The following is a 23,182-nucleotide window of genomic DNA, read 5'->3' as shown; positions in this document are numbered from 1 at the left end:
TCAATTCAAATCTTTTAGGATACTTCCAGTTTAACTCTTTTAGGATAGATCTCACTAGCAGATGTAAAAAAACCTCAGTTTTTTACATCTGAGGTCTTGATTTCCCCTTCACTCCTGAAGGATATTTTTCTGCATACAGAATTCTGAGTTTGGCAACTTCTTTCCACAGTTGAAAAATGCTTATTTTGTGTTACTTCTTTCTGACCTTATTTTGCATTACTTCTTTCTGTCCTCCATTATTTATGATGAAAAACCCCCTGCCACTCAAATTGTTTTTCTCCCTATACATAGGTGTTTGATTCTTTTCCTTTTTTCAAAATGAAATATGATTAATATACAGTGTTACATTCATTTCAGGTATACAATATATTGATCTTATTTATTACTCAGTGCTCATCACAATAAGTATACTCTTAATTCCCTTCACCTATTCTACCCATGTCCCCCACCACCACCTTCTCTTGGTGGTGGTGGGGGACAACTACCAGTTTGTTCTCCCTATTGCAGAGTCTATTTTTGGTTTATTTCTTTCTTTTGTTGTTGTTGTTGTTGTCGTTTTTTCAATTGTATGTATGTATGAGATCATATAGTATTTGATCGTATAGTATTTGTCTTTCTCTGACTTATTTCACTTAGCATTATACTATCTAGATCCACCTATGTTGTTGCAAATGGCAGGATTGTATTCTTTTTCATGGCTCAGTAATATTCCATTGTGCGTATAAACAACTTCTTTATTCATTCATCTATCAATGGACACTTGGGTTGCTTCTATAATCTGGCTATTGTAAATAATGCTATAATAAAACATAGGGGTGCAATTATCCTTTTGAATTACTGTTTTCATATTCTTTGGGTAAATACGTAGTAGTGGAATTACTGGATCATATGGTAGTTCTATTTTTTTTTTTTAGGAAATTCCATACTATACAGTATGGAGGAAACTCCATACTGTAATTTAATTGTAATATATATACTGTATATCCACAGTTTGCATTCCCATCAGCAATGCATGACGGCTCCTTTTTCTCCATATCCTCACCAACACTTGTTTCTGGTGTTTTGCTTTTAGCCATTCTGACAGGTATGAGGTGGCCTCTCATTGTGGTTTTGATTTGCTTTTCCCTGGTAATTCGTGATGTCCCCAGAAGGAACCAGCATCACTCCAAGGTGTTTGATTCTTGCTGCTTTCAAGATTTCCTCTGTCTTTAGTTTTTAGAAGTTTTTCTGTGATGTGTTTTGGCATGAATTTCTTTGGATTTATTCTATTTGGATACTCTTAGGCACTTGATTCTATAGGTTTATGTCTTTTGCCAAATTTGAGAATTTTCAGCTCTTATTTATTTGAATACTTTTTCAGCTCTGCCCCTTTTCTTTTTTCCTTCCAGAACTCTGATGACTCAAATGATCTTTTTTATGGTCCCACAGACCCCTGAGACTCTCTTATTTCACTTTTCTGTCTGTTCTCTCTGTTATTCAGATTGAGCAATTTCCAGTGTTTTGTCTTCTTTCCCTGATTCTTTCCTCAATTTCTTTATTCATTTTGGTATTGTATCTTTTCCATCTGGTTCTTTATATATTATATTCTTGCACTGAGACTTTCTGTATTTTTGTTTCAAGCATGCTCACTGAAGAATTTTTATGATAACTGCTTTAAAGTGCTTGTCAGGTCATTCGGACTTCTGTGTTTTCTTTATGTTGGCATAGGTTGATTATTTCATAGTCAGTTGGATGAGTGTTTTACTAGAATTATGGACATGTTGGTTATTATGTTTTAAGCCTTTGGTTCATTGTTAGTTCCAGGTGGTGAAGGAAGTTCATATTCTCCACTCTGTCTCCATTGACACCCATGGAAGACAGAAGGGATTCTTGATACTTGTAGCCATAAGTGGGAGTTCTGGCTACCCACTAGGCCTCTACTGATAACCTTCTGGCTGGGAGGACAGGAACACATCAGTTGTGTTCCTAATGCGGCCTTTATTGACAAAATGTAAACATGGCCTTGTTACTACCAAGCGGTGGTGAAAGTCCTAACTCTCTAGTAGGCCTTCTCTGACATTACTCAGTAAGAAGAGGAGGTTGCCTTTTTACCATCAGATAGTAGTAGAAGTCCAGGATCCCCATATGGGTTTCACTGATACCAGAAGCATGATTTGTTACTTTCTAGTGTAGATGAAAATCCCTGGCTTCCCAATTAGCATCCTCTGACACCACCCTAGCAGGGAGATTGAGGTACCATGTTATAGCCTAGCAATGGTGGAAGTATAAGCTTACCATTCAGTCTTTACTGGTGGGAGGTGGCACATGCCTCATTTTTTGCAATATTTGACTTAGTAGTTACTACTTTAAATGTTTCTGTCTTGCTAGGTAGCCCTGTTCCTGGTTCTTTGGCTAGAGAGCAGGCATTTCTTAGAGTTTTATTTATTTTTTATTTTTTATTTTTTCTACATCTATTGACAATTCCAGGTTGCTGTCCTCTCTAGTATCCACTTTGGGATATTTGAGGCAAAATAAAAAGCCAGGGAACTCACCACCATATCTTTCCTTGGGTCCTGAGGTCACTAGTCAGTTTGCCCTCTTCTCTCCACCTTTTAGAAGCTTCTTATGTTTGTAGCCTTAATTTAGTTGTATTTAGCGAGAGAAATAGATATTTTAAAGTACATCTACTTCATATGGACAGAGGCAGAAATGTAAATGGGTATTTCCAATGGTAAAGAGTAATGTAAGTGGTCACTAATATTAGATTTAGATGGAATGTCATTGAGCTCAAGACTTGATTTTTTTAATGTTTTCATCATTAAACTTTTTGTCCTGAATTTTATTAAACTGTTTTTAGCTTTCATAATAGATGTACTGTTGTTAAGATTCTTCAGATGCTTTTTTAATTTAGTTTTGTCACCTGTAATACATTTTAAAATAGTCTTCAGTTCTATAAGTGAAAATTTAAAAAATTAGAAATTATCCAAACTAAATTATAAAACTGAAAGACAAATATAGCCACCCCATTGTCTTGAGAACATTGCATTTCTGTTAAACAATTTCTCTTATTGCTTGATGAGAATTGCACATCGATGAGTTAAATGCTTTCTCAAAACAGCCAGTTTTATAAAGAAGATAAATTCAAATACCAGAATATTGTTGTGACTTTTTTCTTATTTGAGTCTTTTCTTTTCTCCCCTCTCCTGCATGTCTTTAGCCATTTCCTTGGTACAGCTCATGGTCATCTCTTACTTGAATTATAGCATTCTTTTGTTCTAATCCTAAATGCTTTCAAACATTTTGTACTTTGCATATTTTAGTTTTGATGTTAATGTTGATTTTATAATTTTTGGTTCAGAAAAAATGAAAATAGGTTTTGAATTTCACATTTTTTTGTCAAATAGATGTTTTTTGTATTTACAGGCCATATCTGAATGAAACAATTATTTCTAAATGTTTATCCCAAAAAGCCTTTTTCTCCAGCTTATTATCTGACTTTACATATGTTTTAGAAGAAGGAATTGGTGAAAAAACTGGGGAAGCAAAATACCATAAAATCACAAAGCTTCAAAGCAACATTCAGTGATTAAAATGTTATTTGGCAAAGCCAACAAATTTCAGGGAAGGGAGAGTTGGCAGTAAAGAAATTTTTAGCAAATGATGAGTGCTACAAGCAATATTTTGTGATAATGGACATTATGTGAAACATTTTGAGATTCACTAGGGTTAATCTTGACTAAATTTTGTAGGATCTGAGCTGCAACTTTAAGAAGAGAGGGAAAATTTAGAGGGTTTTAAGAGCTACTAGGGATCAGGAGCAAAATATATTTTACTTGATATAATATAACATGCAGCTTATACAATTAACTAATGCATTCATTTCTTGAGGTCACCCACAGAAATGATTCTGCAACTAAAAATCTAGTTGTATGAGAAAAATCCAGAGAAGCAAAGGTTAAAAGGTGAGCTAAAGACAGGATAAGAATTATTCAGATATCTAGATTACATGGTAAAAATTTTATTATCTTTATTATTCTATTTTATAAAATGTACAAGAAGAAATGCTCAGAAGTATTGAATCTATTGCTTATTGAGTGCCTGGTATTTTTCAAGCAGTTTTCATAAGCTATTCCATTTATATTCTCATAACCTATTTTGCAAATCTCAGAAATTTAAATAACTTCTAAGAGGTTATTTAGCTTAGAGACAAGAGTAGGATGTGAATCCAAGTCTTTTGTACTTCACTTCTCTCAATCTTTTTTAAAAAATGGTTCATTTCAATTGGAGTGCATTCTCCTTATAAACGATTAAAGTATTAGGGAGAAGGCTATAGTTCCTTTGATGACCACTTCCCATTGCATTGCTCTCTCTTATCATGTTCACCTCTCACTAATGGCAACAAATGGTTAGTGTATATCCTTCAAGTTTTGTGTGTGTGTGCATTTAAATTAATGTGTGTGTGTGTGTGTGTGTGTGTGTGTGTGTATGTGTGTGAAATCATTTCCTATGTAAGGGAAGATTACATAAATGTACCACACATATAATTTTGCAACTGCTTTACTTAAAAACCTGTCTCACAGATTTTTTGTTCATATTAGTATGTATGGGCCTACTTCAATTCTTCTAACTGCTACAAAATATGCTACAGTATATCTATACCTTAATTTATTTAACCATGCTACAACTGATAGACATTCAATGGGTTCCAAGGTTACACTATTAAAAGTAATGTAATGGGGGTGCCTGGGTGGCCCGTTGGTTTAACATCCAACTCTTGTTTTGGCTCAGGTATAATCTCAGGGTCCAAGGATCAAGCCCCACATGGGGCTCAGTGCTCAGCATAGAGTCTACTTTCCTCTTCCCTCTGCTCCTCCTACCTCTATTTCTCTCTCCCTCATAAATAAATAAAATCTTAAAAAATAAAATAATGTAATGAACATTATAGTATACACCCTTTGCACCAAGAATCAGAATCATTGGATCATAAGGTAAGGTCCATGATTTTTCCAATTTTTTTTTTAAGATTTTATTTATTATTGGACAGAGAGAGAGATCACAAGGAGGCAGAGAGGCAGGCAGAGAGAGAGGAGGAAGCAGGCTCCCCGATGAGCAGAGAGCCCGACGCGGGGCTCGATCCCAACACCCTGGGATCATGACCTGAGCCAAAGGCAGAGGCTTAACCCACTGAGCCACCCAGGCGCCCCGATTTTTCCAATTTTTAATATGTTCTTCTAATAATTATCACCACCACCAAACTACTTCTATTACTACTACCAATATTATGACTAATAATAATATCATCTTAATTTGAAATCACTTCATACTGTTTTATGGATCTTTATCCTCCTCCTCATGAGGCTGATTGAATAAATATTAAATTTGACCTTTTTGGTAGCCTCCATGTTCCATATTTGTTCCCTTCAAATTCATGGTTTTAACCTGAGCTGAACATGTGTGGGGGATAAAATTCCAAGGAGCAAGAATGCTGGAATTTCAGCATCTGCCCACTACAGCATCTGCCAACACCTCTCTACTGCCACACCTTAGGAATAAAGATCACACTCAGAACTGAGAATGTCTTTGATTTAAAAGCCAGACTAAGAGCAAGGCCTAGACTTAAGGACAAAACTGAAATAGACACTCTAACAAAAATATTAAATAAGGTCTCACAGGATCAGTATGCTCTATCAGAAACTTACCTGATTATTTGAACAAATTTCAATACTTCAGAGGTAAATAATGGAATCCAGAGTTTACAATATATATACAGCATTCAGTTAATAATGAAACATTCTTAGACATGTGAATAAATAGAAATGTATTACCCATAACTAACAGAATAATCAATAAAAACAGAATCACAGTTGACTCAGAAGTTGTTTGAAAATTATGATACATATATTAAATATTCTACAGAAAAAAAGGTGGATAAATGGGTAAAAAGAGAGAATTTTAGTCATTTAAAAAAATGGAAATCTTAGAATTGAAAAAAATGTTGAAAGAAATTTATTGGGTGAAGTTAACAACAGGTTATACATAACAGAAGATATGCTCTTTCTTGAACTTAAAGACAGTTCAGTAGAAATCATCAAAGTAAACATATAGAGAAAAATAAAAATTTTGAAGAAATGCACAGAGCCTAAATAACCTGTGGAACCAGGTTAAGAAATGTGACATATTGGTAATCAGAGTCCCAGAAGGAGAGCAGAAAGAGAAAAGGGAACAGAAAAGTATTTGAAAAAATATTGCCCATAAATGTTCCAAACTTGACTAAAAAAATAACACATAGATTCAAGAAACGTAGCAAACCCTGAGTATAAAAGTAAATTATAGTCAAGCTACTGAAAACCAAATACAAAGAAAAAGCCTTAAAAGCAGCTAGGAAAAAAAAAACACTCTAAATACATAAGAACAGTGATAAGAATATAATTGATTTTTTTAAATAGACTTTATTTTTGGAACAGTTTTAGCTTCATAGCAAAATTGAGCAGAAAGTATAGACAATTCCCTTACCTCTTGCTCCTGCCCACAGCCTCTCACATTATCAATATCCCCAACTAGTATGATACATTTATTATAACTGTGGACCTACCTTGAAGCATCCTTATCACCCAGAGTCTGGAGTTTACATTAAGATTCATTCTTTGTACTTTTTATGGTTTTTGACAAATGTAAAGATATGTACGCATAATATAGTATCATACAGAAGAGTTTCACTGCCCCCCAAATCCTCAGTGCTCTGCCTTCCATCCCTACCTCCTTAATAACCCTGTCAACCACCAAGATTTTTATTTAATTTTGCTTTTTACAAAATGACATGTAGTTGGAATCATACACCTTGTACTTTTTAGATTGGCTTTCTTTAACTTAGTAAAGTACAATTAAGGTTTTTCCATATGTTTTCATGCCTTGATAGACATCTTGTGTGTGTGTGTGTGTGTGTGTGTGTGTGTGTGTGTGTGTGTGCCCCCAAATAATATTCCCTTGTCTGGGAACACCAATTTATTTATCCATTCACATAGTAAAGGATATCTTGGTTGCTTTCAAGTTTTGACAATTATGGATAAAGCGTCTATAAACATCTACGTGCATGTTTTTATGTGGACATAAGTTTGCAAATCCTTTGGCTAAATACCAAGGAGTGAAATTCTTGGGTTGTCTATCAAAGGTGTGTTCAGTTTTCTTAGAAACCACTGAACTGTCTTCCAAAGAGGCTGTACCATTTTGCATTTTCACCAGCATTGAATGAAAGCTCCTGTTGCTTCATATCCTTACCAGCATCTGGTGTTTTAGGGTTTCAGATCTGGGCCATTATAATAGGTATGTAGTGGTATCTTATTAATTTTGTTTAATTTTCATTTCCCTGATAACATCATGTGGTACATATTTTCATATGCTATTTATCATCTCTCATATTTTTTAAAAATATTTTTATTTATTTTAGAGAGAGACAGAGAAAGCACAAAGTGGGATGAGGGTCAGAGGGAGAGAGAGAGGGACAAGCAGGCTTAGTGCCTAGCAGGGAGCCCAATGTGAGGCTCCATTCCAGGATCCCAAGATCATGACCTGAGCTGAAGGCAGATGCTTAACCAACTGAGCCACCCAGGCACCCCCCTGTCTATCATCTTTAGTGAGGTGTCCCTTAAGGTCTTTGGCACATTTTAAAATCTGATTTTTGTTATTGGTGTTGATTTTCAAGAGTTCTTTGTATATTTGAATGAAGTCATTTGTCAGATGTGTCTTTTTAAAACCTTTTCTCCCAGTCTGTGGCCTCTCTTATCATTCTTTTGTGATAGTGTCTTTTACAGAGCAAGGTTTTTAATTTTAATGAAGTCCAGCCTATCAGTTATTTATTTCATGGCTTATGCCTTTGGTGTTGTATCGTAAAGTCATCACTCATACCCAAGATCATCTGGTTTTTTTCCTAAATTATCTTTTTAAGAGTTTTTGCATTTTATGTTTAGGTCTGTCATTTACTTTGAGTTAATTATTGTGAAGGATATAAAGTCTTTGTCTAGATTTATGTTTCTGCATGTGGATGACCAATTGTTTCTGTGCAACTGTCTTTGCTTCACTATATTACCTTTGTTTCTTTGTCAAAGATCTGTTGACTATTTTTATGTGGGTCTATCTCTGGGCTCTCCATTCTGTTACACTGATCTATCTGCTGTTCTTTTACCAGTACCACACTGTCTTGATTACCACAACTTTACAGTAAAGTTTGAAGTTGGATAGTATCAGTTTTCAGTGTCAGCCATCCTGGGTCTTTTGCCTTGTCATGTAAACATTAGAATCAGTTTATTGATATTTGTAAAAAACTTGCTGAGGTTTTGATTGGATTTGCATTGACTTTACAGATAAAGCTGGGAAGAACTGACATATTGGTTATATTGAGTCTTCCTATCCATGAACATGGACTATCTCTTTGTGTGTTTATTCTTTCATTTCTTTCGTCAGGGTTTTGTAGTTTAACTTATATAAATCTTATACGTGTTTTGTTAGATTTATATGTAAGTACTTCATCTGGGGGCAGATGCTAATGTAAATGCTAAGTTTTTTTCATTTCAAATTCTACTTGTTCATTACTGGCATATAGGAAAATGATTGACTTTTGTAACTTTTGTAACATTCTATAATTTGAAACCTTGCTATAATTGATTATTGAGTTTTTAAAAGCATAGACATAGAGGCCAATGCAAATGGAAGGCATCATTAAATTGCTGGTACAAGAAGAAAGGTCAAGCAAGAATTCCCTATAAGATCTATTATCTAATGAAATTGTTTTTAAATGAGGGTGAAACATTTAATTCAGTTAAATCAGAGCTGATGAGCTTTGCTTCCAGTAGACTTGTACTACAAGAAAAACTAAAGTTCTTAAAACTGAAAGGAAATATGGACAGACTGATTAAGAACAATGAAATTAAATCAGTAATCAAAAAACTCCCAACAAATGAAAGTCCAGAACCACGTGGCTTCACAGATGAATTCTACCAAACATGTAAAGAAAAGTTGATATCTGCTCATCTCAAACTTTCCCAAAAAATAGAAGAGGAAGGGAACTTCCAAATTCATTCTATGAGACCAGAATTACCCTGATACCAAAACCAGATAAAAACACAGGAAAAAAAAGAATAACCACAGGTTAATATCTCTGATGAATATAGATGCAAAAATCCTCAGCAATATTAGCAAACTGAATCCAAAAATACATTAAAAAATCATTCACCATTATCAAGTGGGATTTATTTCCAGAATATAAGGATGGTTCAGTATTCAAAAATCAATCAACATGATGCATCACATCAATGAGAGGAAGGATAAAAAAAATAAGAGAAAGGATAAAAACCATATGATCATTTCAATAGATGCAGAAAAAACATTAAATGAAGTACAACATCCTTTCATAATAAAAACCCTCAACAAAGTAGATTTATAGGGAACATACCTCAACATAATAAAGGCCATATATGAAAAACCGATAGTCAACATCGTATTCAATGGTGGAAAACAGAGCTTTTCCCCTAAGATCAAAAACAAGACAAGGTTGTCTACTCTGACCACTTTCATTCAATATGTAGTGGAACTCCTAGCCACAGCAATCAGACAAGAGAAAGAAATAAAAGGCATCCAAATTGGTAAGGAAGAAGTAAACCTTTCACTATTTGCATATGACCTGACATTATATGCACTACATACATAGAAAACCCTAAAGATTCCACCAAAAAACTGTTAGAACTGATAAATGAATTCAGTAAGATCACAGGATAAAAAAAAATAATATATAGAAATTTGTTGCATTTCTATACACTGATAATGAAGCAGCAGAAAGAGAAATTAATCCCATTTATAATTCCACCAAAAATAATAAAATATCTAGGAGTAAACTTAACCAAAGAGGTGAAAAACCTTTATTCTGAAAACTATAAAACACTGATGAAAGAAAGTGAAGATGACACAAATAAATGGAAAGACATTCCATGCTCATGGGTTGGAAGAACAAATATTGTTTTAATGTCTATACAACCCAGAGCAATCTACAGATTTAATGCAATCTCTATCAACAGCATTTTTCACAGAACTAAAACAAACAATCCTAAAAATCTGTGGGACCACAAAAGACCTTGAATAGCCAAAGCAATCTTGAAAGCAAAAAACAAAAGTAGAGGTATTACAGTCCAACTTCAAGTTATATTACAAACCTTAGGAAACAAAACAGTATGACCCTGGACAAAAATAGACACATAAGTCAATAGAACAGAATAGAAAGCCCAGAAACAAACCCACAATTATAAGGTCAATTAATCATCAAAAAGGAGGCAAGATTATGCAATGGGAAAAAGACAGTCTTTTCAACAAATGATACTGGGAAAACTGGGCAGCTGCATGCAAAAGAATGAAACTGGACCACTTTCTTAACACCATACACAAAAATGAACTCAGAACGGACAAAAGATCCCACTATGAAACCTGAAACCACAAAAATACAAGAAGTGAACACAGGCAATAATTTCTTTGATATTGGCCACAGCAACATTTTTCCAGTTAAGTCTCCTGAAGCAAGGGAAACAAAACTAAAAATAAACTATTGGTACTACATCAAAATAAAATGCTTCTGCACAGTAAAGGAAACAATCAACAAAACTAAAAGGCAACCTACAGACTGGGAAAAGATATTTGCAAATGACATACCCAATAAAGGACTAGTACTCAAAAATATAAATAAAAATATAAATAATATATATATAAATTATATAAAAAATAAAAATAAAAATAAAAATAAAAAATATTTTTTTAAAACTTATAAATCTCAACACCCCAAACCCAAATAATTCAATTTTAGAATGGGCAAAAGATATGAACAGACATTTCTCCAGAGAAGACATACGGATGGCCAATAGACATGAAAAGATACTCATCATCACTTATCCTCAGAGAAATGCAAATCAAAACTATGATCAGATATCACTGAACACCTGTCAGAATGGCTAAAATCAACATCAAAAGAAACAACAGGTGTTGATGAGGATGTGGAGAAAAAGGAACCCTTGTGCACTCTTGTTGGGAATCCAAACTGGTGCAACCACAGTGGAATGAGGTGCAACCTCAGTGGAATATGGTGGTTCCTCAAAAGAGATTTCAAGATTCCTTAAAAATAGAGCTACCCTATGATCCAGCTATCACACTACTGGGTGTTTACCTAAAGAATACAAAAACACTAATTCAAAGGGATACATACACCCCTATGTTTATAGCAGCATTATTTATAATAGCTATATGGAAGCAGCCCAATTGTCCATCAATTAATAAAGAAATGGTATACATACATATACATAAATATGTACATATACATACATATATATAATGGAATATTATTCAGCTGTAAAAAAAGAATGAAATCTTGCAGTTTGCAATGACACAGATGGTGCTAGAGAGTATTCTAAGCAAAATTAGCCAGAGAAAGACAAATACCATATGATTTCACTTATATGTGGAATTTAAGAAACAAAACAAGCAAAGGGAAAGGAGAGAAAGAGGAAAGAGAAATCAAGAAACTGACTCCTAATTACATACAACAAACTGATGGTTATCAGAGGAGAGCTGGGTGGGGGTAGGAGTGAAGCAGATAAAGAGCACAGGATGACATACAACACAGGAAGTGTTGAATCACCATATTGTCCACCATATTGTCCATCTGAAACTAATTATAACACTGTATATCAACAAAATAAAATAAAAACTTAAAAAAAAAGAAAGCTGGCTTTGGTTTTATTAATATCAAGTAGATTTCAGAGTACAGACTACTAAGCTAGAGTCAATTAATGAAAAGGGAATAAATGTGAATTCACCTAATCAGAATTTCAAAATACATAAGAAAAACTGACAGAACTAAAAATAAAAAGAGACAAATCTACAATCATATTGAAGATTTTAATAACTTTTGGAATTATTGCTAGAACAGTAGAGAAAATCAGTAAGTACGTAGAAAATTTGAACAACTTACCTACTAACTTAATCTAATATTTATAAAATAGTCCAACTGACAACTATTCATTTTATGTTATTTTCAAGTGCAAATGGAACATTCACCAAGATAAACAATACACTAGATGATAAATTGAAAACAATCTGAAGCTCTCAGTCACAGCAGAATTCAATTAGAAATCAATAACCGTAAGATAGCTACAAAATACATAAACATTTTAAACTTGGGCATTATAATGCTAAATAACCCATGAGTGGAAAAAAAATCACAAGAATTGGAAAATAATTGAAGTTAGGGGTGCCTGGGTGGCTCAGTTGGTTAAGCATCTGCCTTCAGCTCAAGTCATGATTGTTGGGGTCATGGGATATAACCCTGCCTCAGTCTCCCTGCTCAGCGGGGAGTCTGCTTCTCCCTCTCCTTCTGCCACTACCCCACTATCCCTGGCTCATGCTCTCTCTCTCCTAAATAAATAAATAAAAACTTTTTTAAAAGGAAAATATTTGTATTTATTGATGATGAAAACATTTGAAAAGTTGGGAGTTGTAGCTGAAGTAGTGCCTTAAAAATATGTGTTTTTATAGTTCCACAAATATATTTAACCACACTTTTTAGATTAAATAACTAAAAGAGAAGTTATATGACATGTTCAAATGACGAACAGTGATCTCCAAGTGGAGCATTTTCTCCATGGTAAAACAATGGCATTTTATGAGTCTTTGTTACATTCTGAACAATACAGAATTTAGCAATATATTTTATATAACATTCTTCTCAAAGTAGGGTAGCCATCATTTGATTTCCAAAAGCTGTCTCATTTTATTCACATATTTCTTCAGTAATTTATTCAACATATTTATTGTGCTCATACTATGTGCTAATTAATTACTCTTTAGGCTCTGATAATGGAGTGGTGAATAAAAAAACACATGATTCCTTCACTTTCCTATGCACGTGTTACATTCTTCACAAAACACTTTCTAATATATGTCTTTATGAACTTGCATTCTAGCTGGAGAGACAGACAAAAAAGATATGTAAGTAAGACCTATTAGCTAAGGATAGTGTTAAGGACAAAAGAAAAAAAATGGAACAGAGAAGGGAATATGTAATACCTGTACTGCAGGGAAAGGGAAGATGAAATATTAGATCTTGCAGCCATCAAAAGCATTACTGAGAAGGACTCTTTCAGCAAAATCCTAAAAGTGAAGGAGCAAGGCATGCAGATCTGAGGATGAGATTTCCAGGAAAAAGAAAAAGCAAGTGTAAAGGTCTTAAGATGGAACATACCTTGGCTCAGAGAATAGAAGAACAGGGTGGCTGGAGTGGATGGAACACAGAAAAAAGCATTGATGAGGTCAGATTTGGCTTTTATAGGGCCTTGTTTTCTTTTTGCCACTGTGTTTTGCTGGCCCCACCCCTCCTTCACTATTGTTCTTATTTCTGCCTCGCCAGCCACGGTAACTAAGGAGAGTGGTAGCCCATCCACTTCCTAGAGGCAAAAAGTTCAGTTCTATACAGAACCATTTACATTCTTAGTGCCTACAGATATCCAAGTTTGATACTCAGACTTGATATTCAAACAGATATTCAAAGTCTGAACATTACCAGTAGAGGCTGAACAAATGCTTGTCTTTCAAGAAGGCTCACAAGACAAACTTGGCCTTTATAAAGTCATGTCTGGTCCCTCACTCTTTCTTTTTTTTTTTTTTTTTCCTTTGTGCATTTGGTGGTGGTGGTGTCTGTGTGTGTGTGATGTTTTATTTGGTTGTTGTGTTTGGAGTTTTTTGTTTGTTTAGTTTCAAGTTTTTATTTAAATTCCAGTAAGTTACCAGAGGGGAGGTGGGTGGCAGGATAGGGGCAAGAGGTGATGGGAATTAAGGAGTGTACCTGTGGTGTGATGAGCACTGGGTGATGTATGAAATTGTTGAATCACTACATTATACACATGGAACTAATATAATTCTATATGTTAACCAGAATTAAAATAAAATAAGATAAATGAAATATTGGCATGTGAAAAAAAAAATAGTCACTTCTTGATCAAAACTGCCTTTTAGCCTTGGAAACTTAGAAAGTTATTCTTGTTAGTATCCCAGCGTTTGGTAAATATGGAGAGATGTTAGTACAGTCCACAAGAAACTGACATATAAAGCTCAAGTATCAGTTTATTAGTTTATAATAATAAAACTCTAAAGGAAACCAGATAAATATCAGTCATTAGTGCTTCTTCTTCCTATAAGGAAACTACCTACATTGGAAGCCAAGTTATTTCAAGTTTAGTTAGTGAGCATGGAAATCAAAGCTGTTATCTGAGTTTGACTCTTCTTGGCCTCTGGCTCTGGGTGCTCAAAGAGCCAATCTCCATAACAGAGTTATACTTCTCAGATAAATAATCCCTACCAGCGTATGACTCCTTCACCTTTCTATATATATACTACATTCTCTACAAAACCTCTTCTAAAGATATATTCTTTCTTTAGAAGTATTAAAATCTTCTGTGACATCTAGCTATGACTGATGATCTGGATTTCCCCTAAGGGACTTTGCACAGCTCTACTCTGATCTATTCTGTGTTAGTTTCATAGCTTAACTATTGAAGAATAATTTTAGAAGAATGCTACTATGCAACTGACCAAAGCTTTTGATTAACCAAAAATTTGTTTTAGTTATTTTATTTCTATTAATATATTCTATGAACAGGAGTATGGACATATTTAGTGACTATACTCTCCCTCTTCTATTGGATATATATTCTATTGGATACACCAATGAATATATATTATATATAAATATATTATGTATAGTGGATATATATTTTTAATATAGAAATATATTCAATGTTTAAAAAATCTTCTTTTGAACCAGCTTCATATCTAATACGATGTTTCAGTTTATTCTAATTTATTTCTAATCATTTTCAAGTCATTTTTTTATTTTGCCAACATATTAGCAGGCCTAATTCCACCAATTTCAACGAATTATCTGAATTCACAGAATTAACAAAAATTGGACATTTAAAAAGGCATAAAGTTTATAGGAACTTATGTGAATATTTTTGTTGATAAGTTTTCACTTCATTTTTATAGTAGTACTTTGGAATACTTAGTGTCTTGGTCCCTGTTCCCCTACTACTGCTGCAGAGTTGTTTCAATATAACTTATTTCCTTGGTAATCATGACTGTTTTATTTTATGTACTAAAAACATTATCCTAAGGAGTCCATAGTATTTATCATACAGTTGAAAGAACCCGTGGCATAGTAAAGGTAAAGAAACTGTGCTGAGGGAGGAGCTTGGAAACAGAGCGGGAGTAACCTTTGCTGGGGGAAAAGCAAAGAGAAGATTCAAGATATAGAGAAATTTGAACCCATACACAGGAATCATGGGAATGTAAAAATGGTACAGTCGCTGTGGAAAACAGGCTGGCAATTGCTCAAGTGGTTGAACACAGAATTACCAAATGATCCCTCACTTCTGTTCTTCAGTATAGACTCTAGAGTAGTGAAAACGTAAATTCACACAAAAACTTGCACATGAGTGTTCAAGTGTTCATAACAGTATTGTTCATAATAGCCAAAAACTGGAAACAAATGTCCATCAACTGATGAATTGGGTAAATAAATTTTGATATTATTCTATAATGGACTATTATTTGACAATGCAAAGGAATGAAGTACTAATACATACATACAACATGGAAGACCCTAAAAAGATTATGCTAAATTGAAGAAGACAGTCACAAAAAAAAGGTACTGTATGATATCATTTATAAGAAATATACAGAATAGGCAAATCTATATAAAGAGAAAGATTAGTAATTTTCTAGTGCTAAGAGTGGGGGTATGGGAATGGGAAGTCACTGCTAGCAGATACTATCTTTTGACATAATGAATATGTTCTAAAAATTGATTGTGGTAACAGTTGTACAACTCTGTGAATGTACTAAAACCCATTTTGAATTGTCCACTTTACAGGATGGATTGTATAGTATGTGAATTTTATCTTAATAAAGCTGTTGTAAAAAAGAAGATTAAGTATTTTTTGTATAGATAACATTAATATCATGAATTTTTTTCCTTTCTCTTTTCTCGTGGCCTGACAACAAAAACCTTGCACTTTCCACCATGCTTCATTGCTTTCCAGTGTAGCCTTGCTTAGCTCAGCATAAATATACTGCTCTACTTACTGTTATGACTACATGATCTTTTGAATCTTTGAGATGGATGGGTCTATGTTTCAGTGAACCACTGGATATAGGGAATGAAACCATTATTCCAAACTGGTAACTATTTCGATAACTTGAAGGCATTCCATCACGGATACTTTGCTTGAATTCAGATCCCAAATACGATCACTTGTTAGCTATGAAACCATGGTTGAATTACTTAAACTCTTTGATCTTCAGGGTTTTTTGTACAAAAATGGAGATAATAATATCCATCTATATCATATGGTGTTATGAGAATATAATTATGCCTAAAAAGCTCTCAGTGTAGTATCTAACATGTAATAAGTTTTGAATAGTTATTATTACTGTTGATGTTTATTACCATTATTATTTACAGTAAGTAATTTCTAATCAAGTGTTCTCTTCTTTAAAGAAGTCAAAATATCCTTTATGGCTATTTACTACTTATCCTTCTCAAGCCCTGTTGATGTGTACTGTTCTTTTAATAGGTGCAACATAAGAGATATGGTGCAATTCTTAAGCGTTTGCATTGTCAGGTGAACAAAATTCAGTCAAATAAAAGACAATGGCAATGGAACATTCACCAACTGGAAAAAACTGCAGCTGAACTAAGAAAACGCATTGGAATGAAAGATTGACATGGCCAAAGGACAATGTAGAACACAGACTATGTCAACAAAAATGATAGGACAAAAGGTTGGGAAAATTCTTTGGATTCTTAACCAGCATCTACTAAGAGAGGTCTGTCTTAATAACACATATAATATATTCTCTCTCTCTCTCTTTTTTGAATCAGTTAATCTCTTTGCTATAGTGCCTTCCAAACCTGCAATTGATAACAGTAGATAGACAATAGGAATGCTGACAGAAGTCTGGTAGAAGATTCTGTATAAATATTTTCAGTATGTAAGATATAATTATACTCATGAATGCCTGTTTATAAACATGTTGCCTTCGCTATCATATGAAATAAAAATGTAGAAAAGAAATGCAAAAAGTTATGATGATTTAAATTGTTAAGATATTTTAAATGATTCTGTTTCAAACTTTTTATTAAAACTTGCTTTTTACCACTGTCTTCACAGTAGTCCATAAATATTGACATTTACAATAATATATGTTCAATGCTTCAGGTATTTTACTTTTTTCTTTCATTCAGAAGGTAGCAACCATTTTTTCTTATTAAATAAGACAATTTTAGAGTCGCAAGGCATAAAACTTTTTGTTTAATTTTCTGTCTTTAGTACTATTCTTTAGTACTATTCTGTGACAAAACTGAAGTTATGACATCATGTAAGGAAAATACCAGCTCTTAATTTAAAAAAAAAAAAAGAACGTGAATAAATATAGACTACCGTGTATTTTTATTCTCACTGTAAGTCATATGCTATGTCCATGGCAACATTTCAAAATTTAACTTGTCCATATTAAGATACAAGTGCTCCTTTTTTTGGCTCCACTGAATCAAATTTTTAGGAATAGAAAAAATATTATTGAATATAATGGTCTTTAAATATTTACTTTTTAGATTAAATCCTTTCAAAACAACAACATCAAAAAGGTATCTCAAGTTCATTTTCTTTTCACCTTTCTTTATGCCTAAAACTAAGTAAGAGGAGAGCTGATAAAGAACCTGATATTAATAATCTTGCTATGTCTAACATTAATAATCCTATTATGAATTAACATGGCTTATTATAACTAACTTCAAATGCTTTGCTATAACACAATCAATTTTGGCAGGTAACTCAGAAATAGAGTTACAAATAGGAACAGTGGAGGAGTAGGAGACCTCAATTTCGTCTGATTCAAGGAATTCAGCTAGATAGCTATCAAACCACTCTTAGCACCTATGAACTCAACAGGAGATCGAAGAAAAGAATAGCAGCTACCTATGAATAGAAAACCTACCACTTTCTACAAGGTAGGATGTGCGGAGAAGGGAATTTGAGGCAATATTTGGAAAGATAGACTGCAGGGTATTTGGGAAGATAGGAAGGCTCTTCCAGCTGGCTCCTTGGCAAGTGACAGAGTAGCAGAGCACAAAATCAGAACTTTTAAAAGTCTGCCCCACTGAGGGATGTTACTCTAGTGGCTTAGTGGAGAGTGCAACCCTCACTGGGACAGTGTGGTTTCAGGAACCTCAGATTCACAGAAAGACTGGGGATGTCTGAGTGCAGCAGAGCTCCCAGGTATTGGAGCAGGGAAGCCGGTTGCAAATACAGAGCCATGGAGTGGGATCTCAGCTCAGGGTTGCCATAAACCATGATCCAATGCACAGTCGGGCCACTATTTGAGTGGAGACCCTACAAGTGGCAGATCCAAGGGATACTTCCCCTCCTCCTCTGGGGGTAATTGTGCAGAAGCACACTGAAGAAATCTGCTGGGTTTGGAGACTCCAAATGGGGCTGTGCTCCAGAGATAGAAACGGTTGGTCACAAGCTGTGTGAGGATGGAACACTGCTGGAGACCAGTGAGACAAGCATGGTTGACTGCTCTTCTCTGAGGGCTCACTAAAGAGGGCAGCTCCTGGGATCTCACCTCCTCCTGGCCAGAGATTGGGAGGCTGCCATCTTCATTCTCCTCCTCCAAACCTATATGGAAAGTGTTCAGAGAACAAAACTACTGAAAGCAAACCCAAGCAGATTACTTATCCTGGTCCCTGGCAAGGGTGGTGCAATTCTGCCTCAGGCAAAGACATTTGAGAATCACTGCAAGAGACCCCCTCCCCCAGAAGATCAGCAAGAACATACAGCCAAGACCAAGCTCACTGATCAATGAGAACTGTAGAACCCCAGAACTAAGAGAAAGCAACACATAGAATTCATGCCTTTCCCCCATGATTCTATACTCTCTCAAAGTTAATTTCTAAAGTTTTCTTTTTTATTTTTCTATTTCCTAAATTTTTCTTCTTTCCTTTTCAACCAACATCTTATCAATTACTTTTTAAAAATCTTTTTTTTTAATTTTTATTTTTAAATCATATGCTATCCCTTCACTGTATTTAGCCTTATTTTTTTTTGTATATATATGTTTTTCTTTAAAATTTTGGGATACAGTTTCTCCCAACAGACCAAAATATACTCTATATCTACTGTATGGCTTTGTTCTAGTCTCCCACCTGATCACATTCTCTCCTTTTTTAAAAATGTTTTTATTTCTTTTTTTAACCAACTCCTTGTTTTATCAATTCCTTTTTAAAAATCCTTTTTAATTTTTAACTTTCATTTTTACAGTCATATTCCATTCTTTCATCACATCCACCCTTATTTTTTTATACATATAAGTTTTTCTTTAAAATTTTGACAGGCAGTTCTTCTAACAGACTACACCCCAAATCTAGTGTGTGTCTCTGTTCTGTTCGCTAGCCTGATCATAGTCTATTTTTTTCCCTTTCTTTCCCCCCTGGTTTCAGGTCTCTTCTGATTTGTTTTGTGTATATTTTTCTGGGGTCATCGCTATCCTTTTAGCATATTGTTCCCTCATTCATCTATTCTTCTCTGGACAAAATGACAAAAAAGAAAAACTCACCTCACCAAAAAAAAAAAAAAAAAAAAAAAAAAAGAACAAGAGGTAGTACCATCTACCAGGGACCTAATCACTATGAACATTAGTAAGCTGTCAGCAATAGAGTTCAGAATGATGATTATTAAGATACTAGCTGGGCTTGAAAAAAGCTTAGAAGATACTAGAGAATCCCTTTCTGGAGAAATAAAAGAACTAAAATCTAACTATGACAAAATCAAAAATACTATAATGACATACAATAAAAAATGGAGGCTCTAGCTGCTAGGATAAATGAGGCAGAAGAGAGAATTAGTGATATAGAAGACCAAATGATGGACAATAAAGAAACTGAGAAAAAAAGAGATAAACAACTAATGGATTATGAGGGGAGAATTTGAGAGATAAGTGATACCATAAAATGAAACAATATTAGAATAACTGGGATCCCAGAAGGAGAAAAAAGAGAAAGGGGGGCAGAAGGTATATTGGAGCAGGTTATAGTGGAGAACTTCCCTAATTTTAGGAAGGAAACAGGCATCAAAAGCCAGGAGATACAGAGAACCCACTCAAAATTAATAAAAATAGGTCAACACCCTGTCATCTAATAGTAAAACTTACAAGTCTCTGAGACAAAGAGAAAATCCTGAAAATAGCTTGGGACATGAGGTCTGTAATATACAATGTTAAAAATATTAGATTGGCAGCAGACCTATGCACAGAGAACTGGCAGGTCAGAAAGGACTGGCATGATATTTCCAGAGCACTAAATGAGAAAAATATGCAGCCAAAAATACTATATCCAGTAAAGCTGTCATTGAAAATAGAAGGAAAGATAAAAAGCTTCCAGGATGAACAAAAACTAAAAGAATTTGTGAACACCAAACCATCCCTACAGGAAATATTGAAAGGGGTCCTCTAAGCAAAGAGAGAGCCTAAAAGTAACATAGACCAAAAAGGAACAGACAATATACCATAACAGTCACATTACAGGCAATACAATGGCACTAAAGTCGTATCTTTCAATAGTTTCCCTGAATGTAAATGGGCTAAATGCCCCAATCAAGACACAGGGTATCAGATTGGATAAATAAAAAACAAGACCCATCAATATGCTGTCTGTAAGACACTCATTTTAGACCCAAAATTTAGACTCAGATTTAAAGTGAGAGGATGGAAAAACATTTATCATGCTAATGGACATCAAAAGAAAGCTGGAGTGACAATCCTTATATCAGACAAATTAGATTTTAAGCCAAAGACTATAATAAGAGATGAGGAAGGACACTATATCATACTTAAAAGGTCTGCCCAACAAGAAGATCTAACAATTTTAAATATCTATGCCCCTAATATGGGAGTAGTCAATTATATAAACCAATTAATAACAAAATCAAAGAAATACATCAATAATAATACAATAATAGGAGGAGACTTTAACACCCCCCCTTTAGTGAAATGGACAGATCATCTAAGCAAAAGATCAACAAGGAAATAAAGGCCTTAAATGACACCCCAGACCAGAAGGACATCACAGATATATTTAGAACATTCCATCCCAAAACAACAGAATACACATTCTTCTCTGGGCACATGGAACATTCTCCAGAATAGGTCACATCCTAGGTCACAAATCAGGTCTCAACCAGTACCAAAGGACTGGAATCACTCCCTGTTTATTTTCAGACCACAATGTTCTGAAACTAGAACTCAATCACAAGACGAAATTGGGAAAAAACTCCAGTATATGGAGGCTAAAGAGCATCCTACTAAGGAATGAATGGGTCAACCAGTAAATTAAAGAAGAATTGAAAAAAATCCATGGAAACAAATGAAAATGAAAACACAAAAAACACAACTGTTCAAAATCTTTGGGACATAGCAAAGGCAGTCCTGAGGGGACAGTATATAGCTATACAAGCCTTTCTCAAGAAATAAGAAAGATCTCAAGTATACAACCTAACCCTATTTAAAGGAGCTAGAGAAAGAACAGCAAAGAAAACCTAAACCCAGCAGGAGAAGAGAAATAATAAAGATCAGAGCAGAAATCAATGAAATAGAAACCAAAAGAACGGTAGAACAAATCAATGAAACTAGGAGCTGTTTCTTTGAAAGAATTAATAAGATTGATAAACTCCTGGCCAGACTTATCAAAAAGAAAAGAGAAAGAACCTAAATTAATAAAATCATGAAAGAAAGTGAAGAGATCACAACCAACACTAAAGTAACACAAACAATTATAAGAACATATTATGAGCAACTATATGCCAGCAAATTAGACAATCTGGAAGAAATGGATGCATTCCTAGGGACATATAAACTACCAAAACCAAACCAGGAAGAAATAGAAAACCTTCCTGACCCATATGCAGTCAGGAAGTTGAAGCTGTCATCAAAAATCTCCCAAAAAACAAGAGCCCAGAACCAGATGGCTTCCCAGGGGGAATTCTACCAAACATTTAAAGAACTAATAATACCTATTCTCCTGAAACTCTTCCAAAAATAGAAATGGAAGGAAAACTTCCAAACTCATTTTATGAGGCCAGCATTACCTTAATCCCAAAACCAGACAAAGACCCCATCAAAAAGGAGAGTTACAAACCAATATCCTTGACGAACATGGATGCAAAAATTCTCACTAAAATACTAGTCAATAGGATCCATCAGTACATTAAAAGGATTATTCACCATGACCAAGTGGGATTTATTCCTATGATTCACAGTTGGTTCAACATCTGCAAATCAATCACTGTGATACAGTACATTAATAAAAGAAAGAACAAGAACCATATGATACTCTCAATAGATACTGAAAAAACATTTGACAAAGTACAGCATCCTTTCTTGATCAAAACTCTTCACAGTGTAGGCATAGAGTTTCTTGATCAAAACTCTTCACAGTGTGTATGGTACTGGCACAATCAATATCATCAAAGCCATCTATGAAAAACCCACAGCGAATGTCATTCACAATAGGGAAAAACTGAGAGCTTTCCCACTAAGATCAGGAACACGGCAGGGATGTCCATTATCACCACCACTGCTATTCAACATAGTACTAGAAATCCTAGCCTCAGCACTCAGACAACAAAAAGAAATTAAAGGCATCCAAATTGGCAAAGGAGAAGTCAAACTATCACTCTTTGCAGATGATAAGATACTTTATGTGGAAAACCCAAAAGATTCCATACCAAAACTCCTAGAAATCATACAGGAATCCAGTAAAGTATCAGGATATAAAATCAATGCACAGAAATCGTTGCATTTCTATACATTAACAACAAGACAGAAGAAAGGGAACTTAAGGAGTCATCCTCATTTACAATTGCACCCCAAACCATAAGATACCTAGGAATAAACCTAACCAAAGAGTCAAAGAATCTATACTCAGAAAACTATAGAATACTCATCAAAGAGATTGAGGAAGACACAAAGAAATGGAAAAATGTTTCATGCTCATGGATTGGAAGAACAAATATTGTGAAAATGTCTATGCTACCTAGAACAATCTACACATTTAATGCTATCC

At 34.3% G+C, this 23,182-nt stretch overlaps 1 protein-coding gene across 7 annotated transcripts in view; it reads left to right on the top strand.

Annotated features, from left to right (window-relative positions):
* CCDC122 (coiled-coil domain containing 122) overlaps nt 1–17,336 on the top strand; it is a 32,591-nt gene extending 15,255 nt beyond the window's left edge. For 5 of the 7 annotated variants that reach the window (XM_032314848.1, XM_032314850.1, XM_032314846.1 and 2 more), the window contains one exon: nt 16,638–17,333. In XM_032314848.1, the coding sequence (XP_032170739.1) occupies nt 16,638–16,787 (150 nt within the window). In that variant the 3' untranslated portion in view covers nt 16,788–17,333. Of the gene's footprint in view, nt 1–16,637 lie in introns of all 7 variants that reach the window. The other 2 variants (XM_032314851.1, XM_032314852.1) reach the window with 1 other exon arrangement.
* Nucleotides 17,337–23,182: the final 5,846 nt, after the last annotated feature.

This window comes from Mustela erminea, chromosome 15 (genome assembly GCF_009829155.1).
Source record: "Mustela erminea isolate mMusErm1 chromosome 15, mMusErm1.Pri, whole genome shotgun sequence".
In the NCBI taxonomy this organism is placed as follows: domain Eukaryota; kingdom Metazoa; phylum Chordata; class Mammalia; order Carnivora; family Mustelidae; genus Mustela; species Mustela erminea.
The sequence above is the reverse complement of the archived record's forward strand: the minus strand, read 5'-3'. Positions and strand labels throughout refer to the sequence as shown.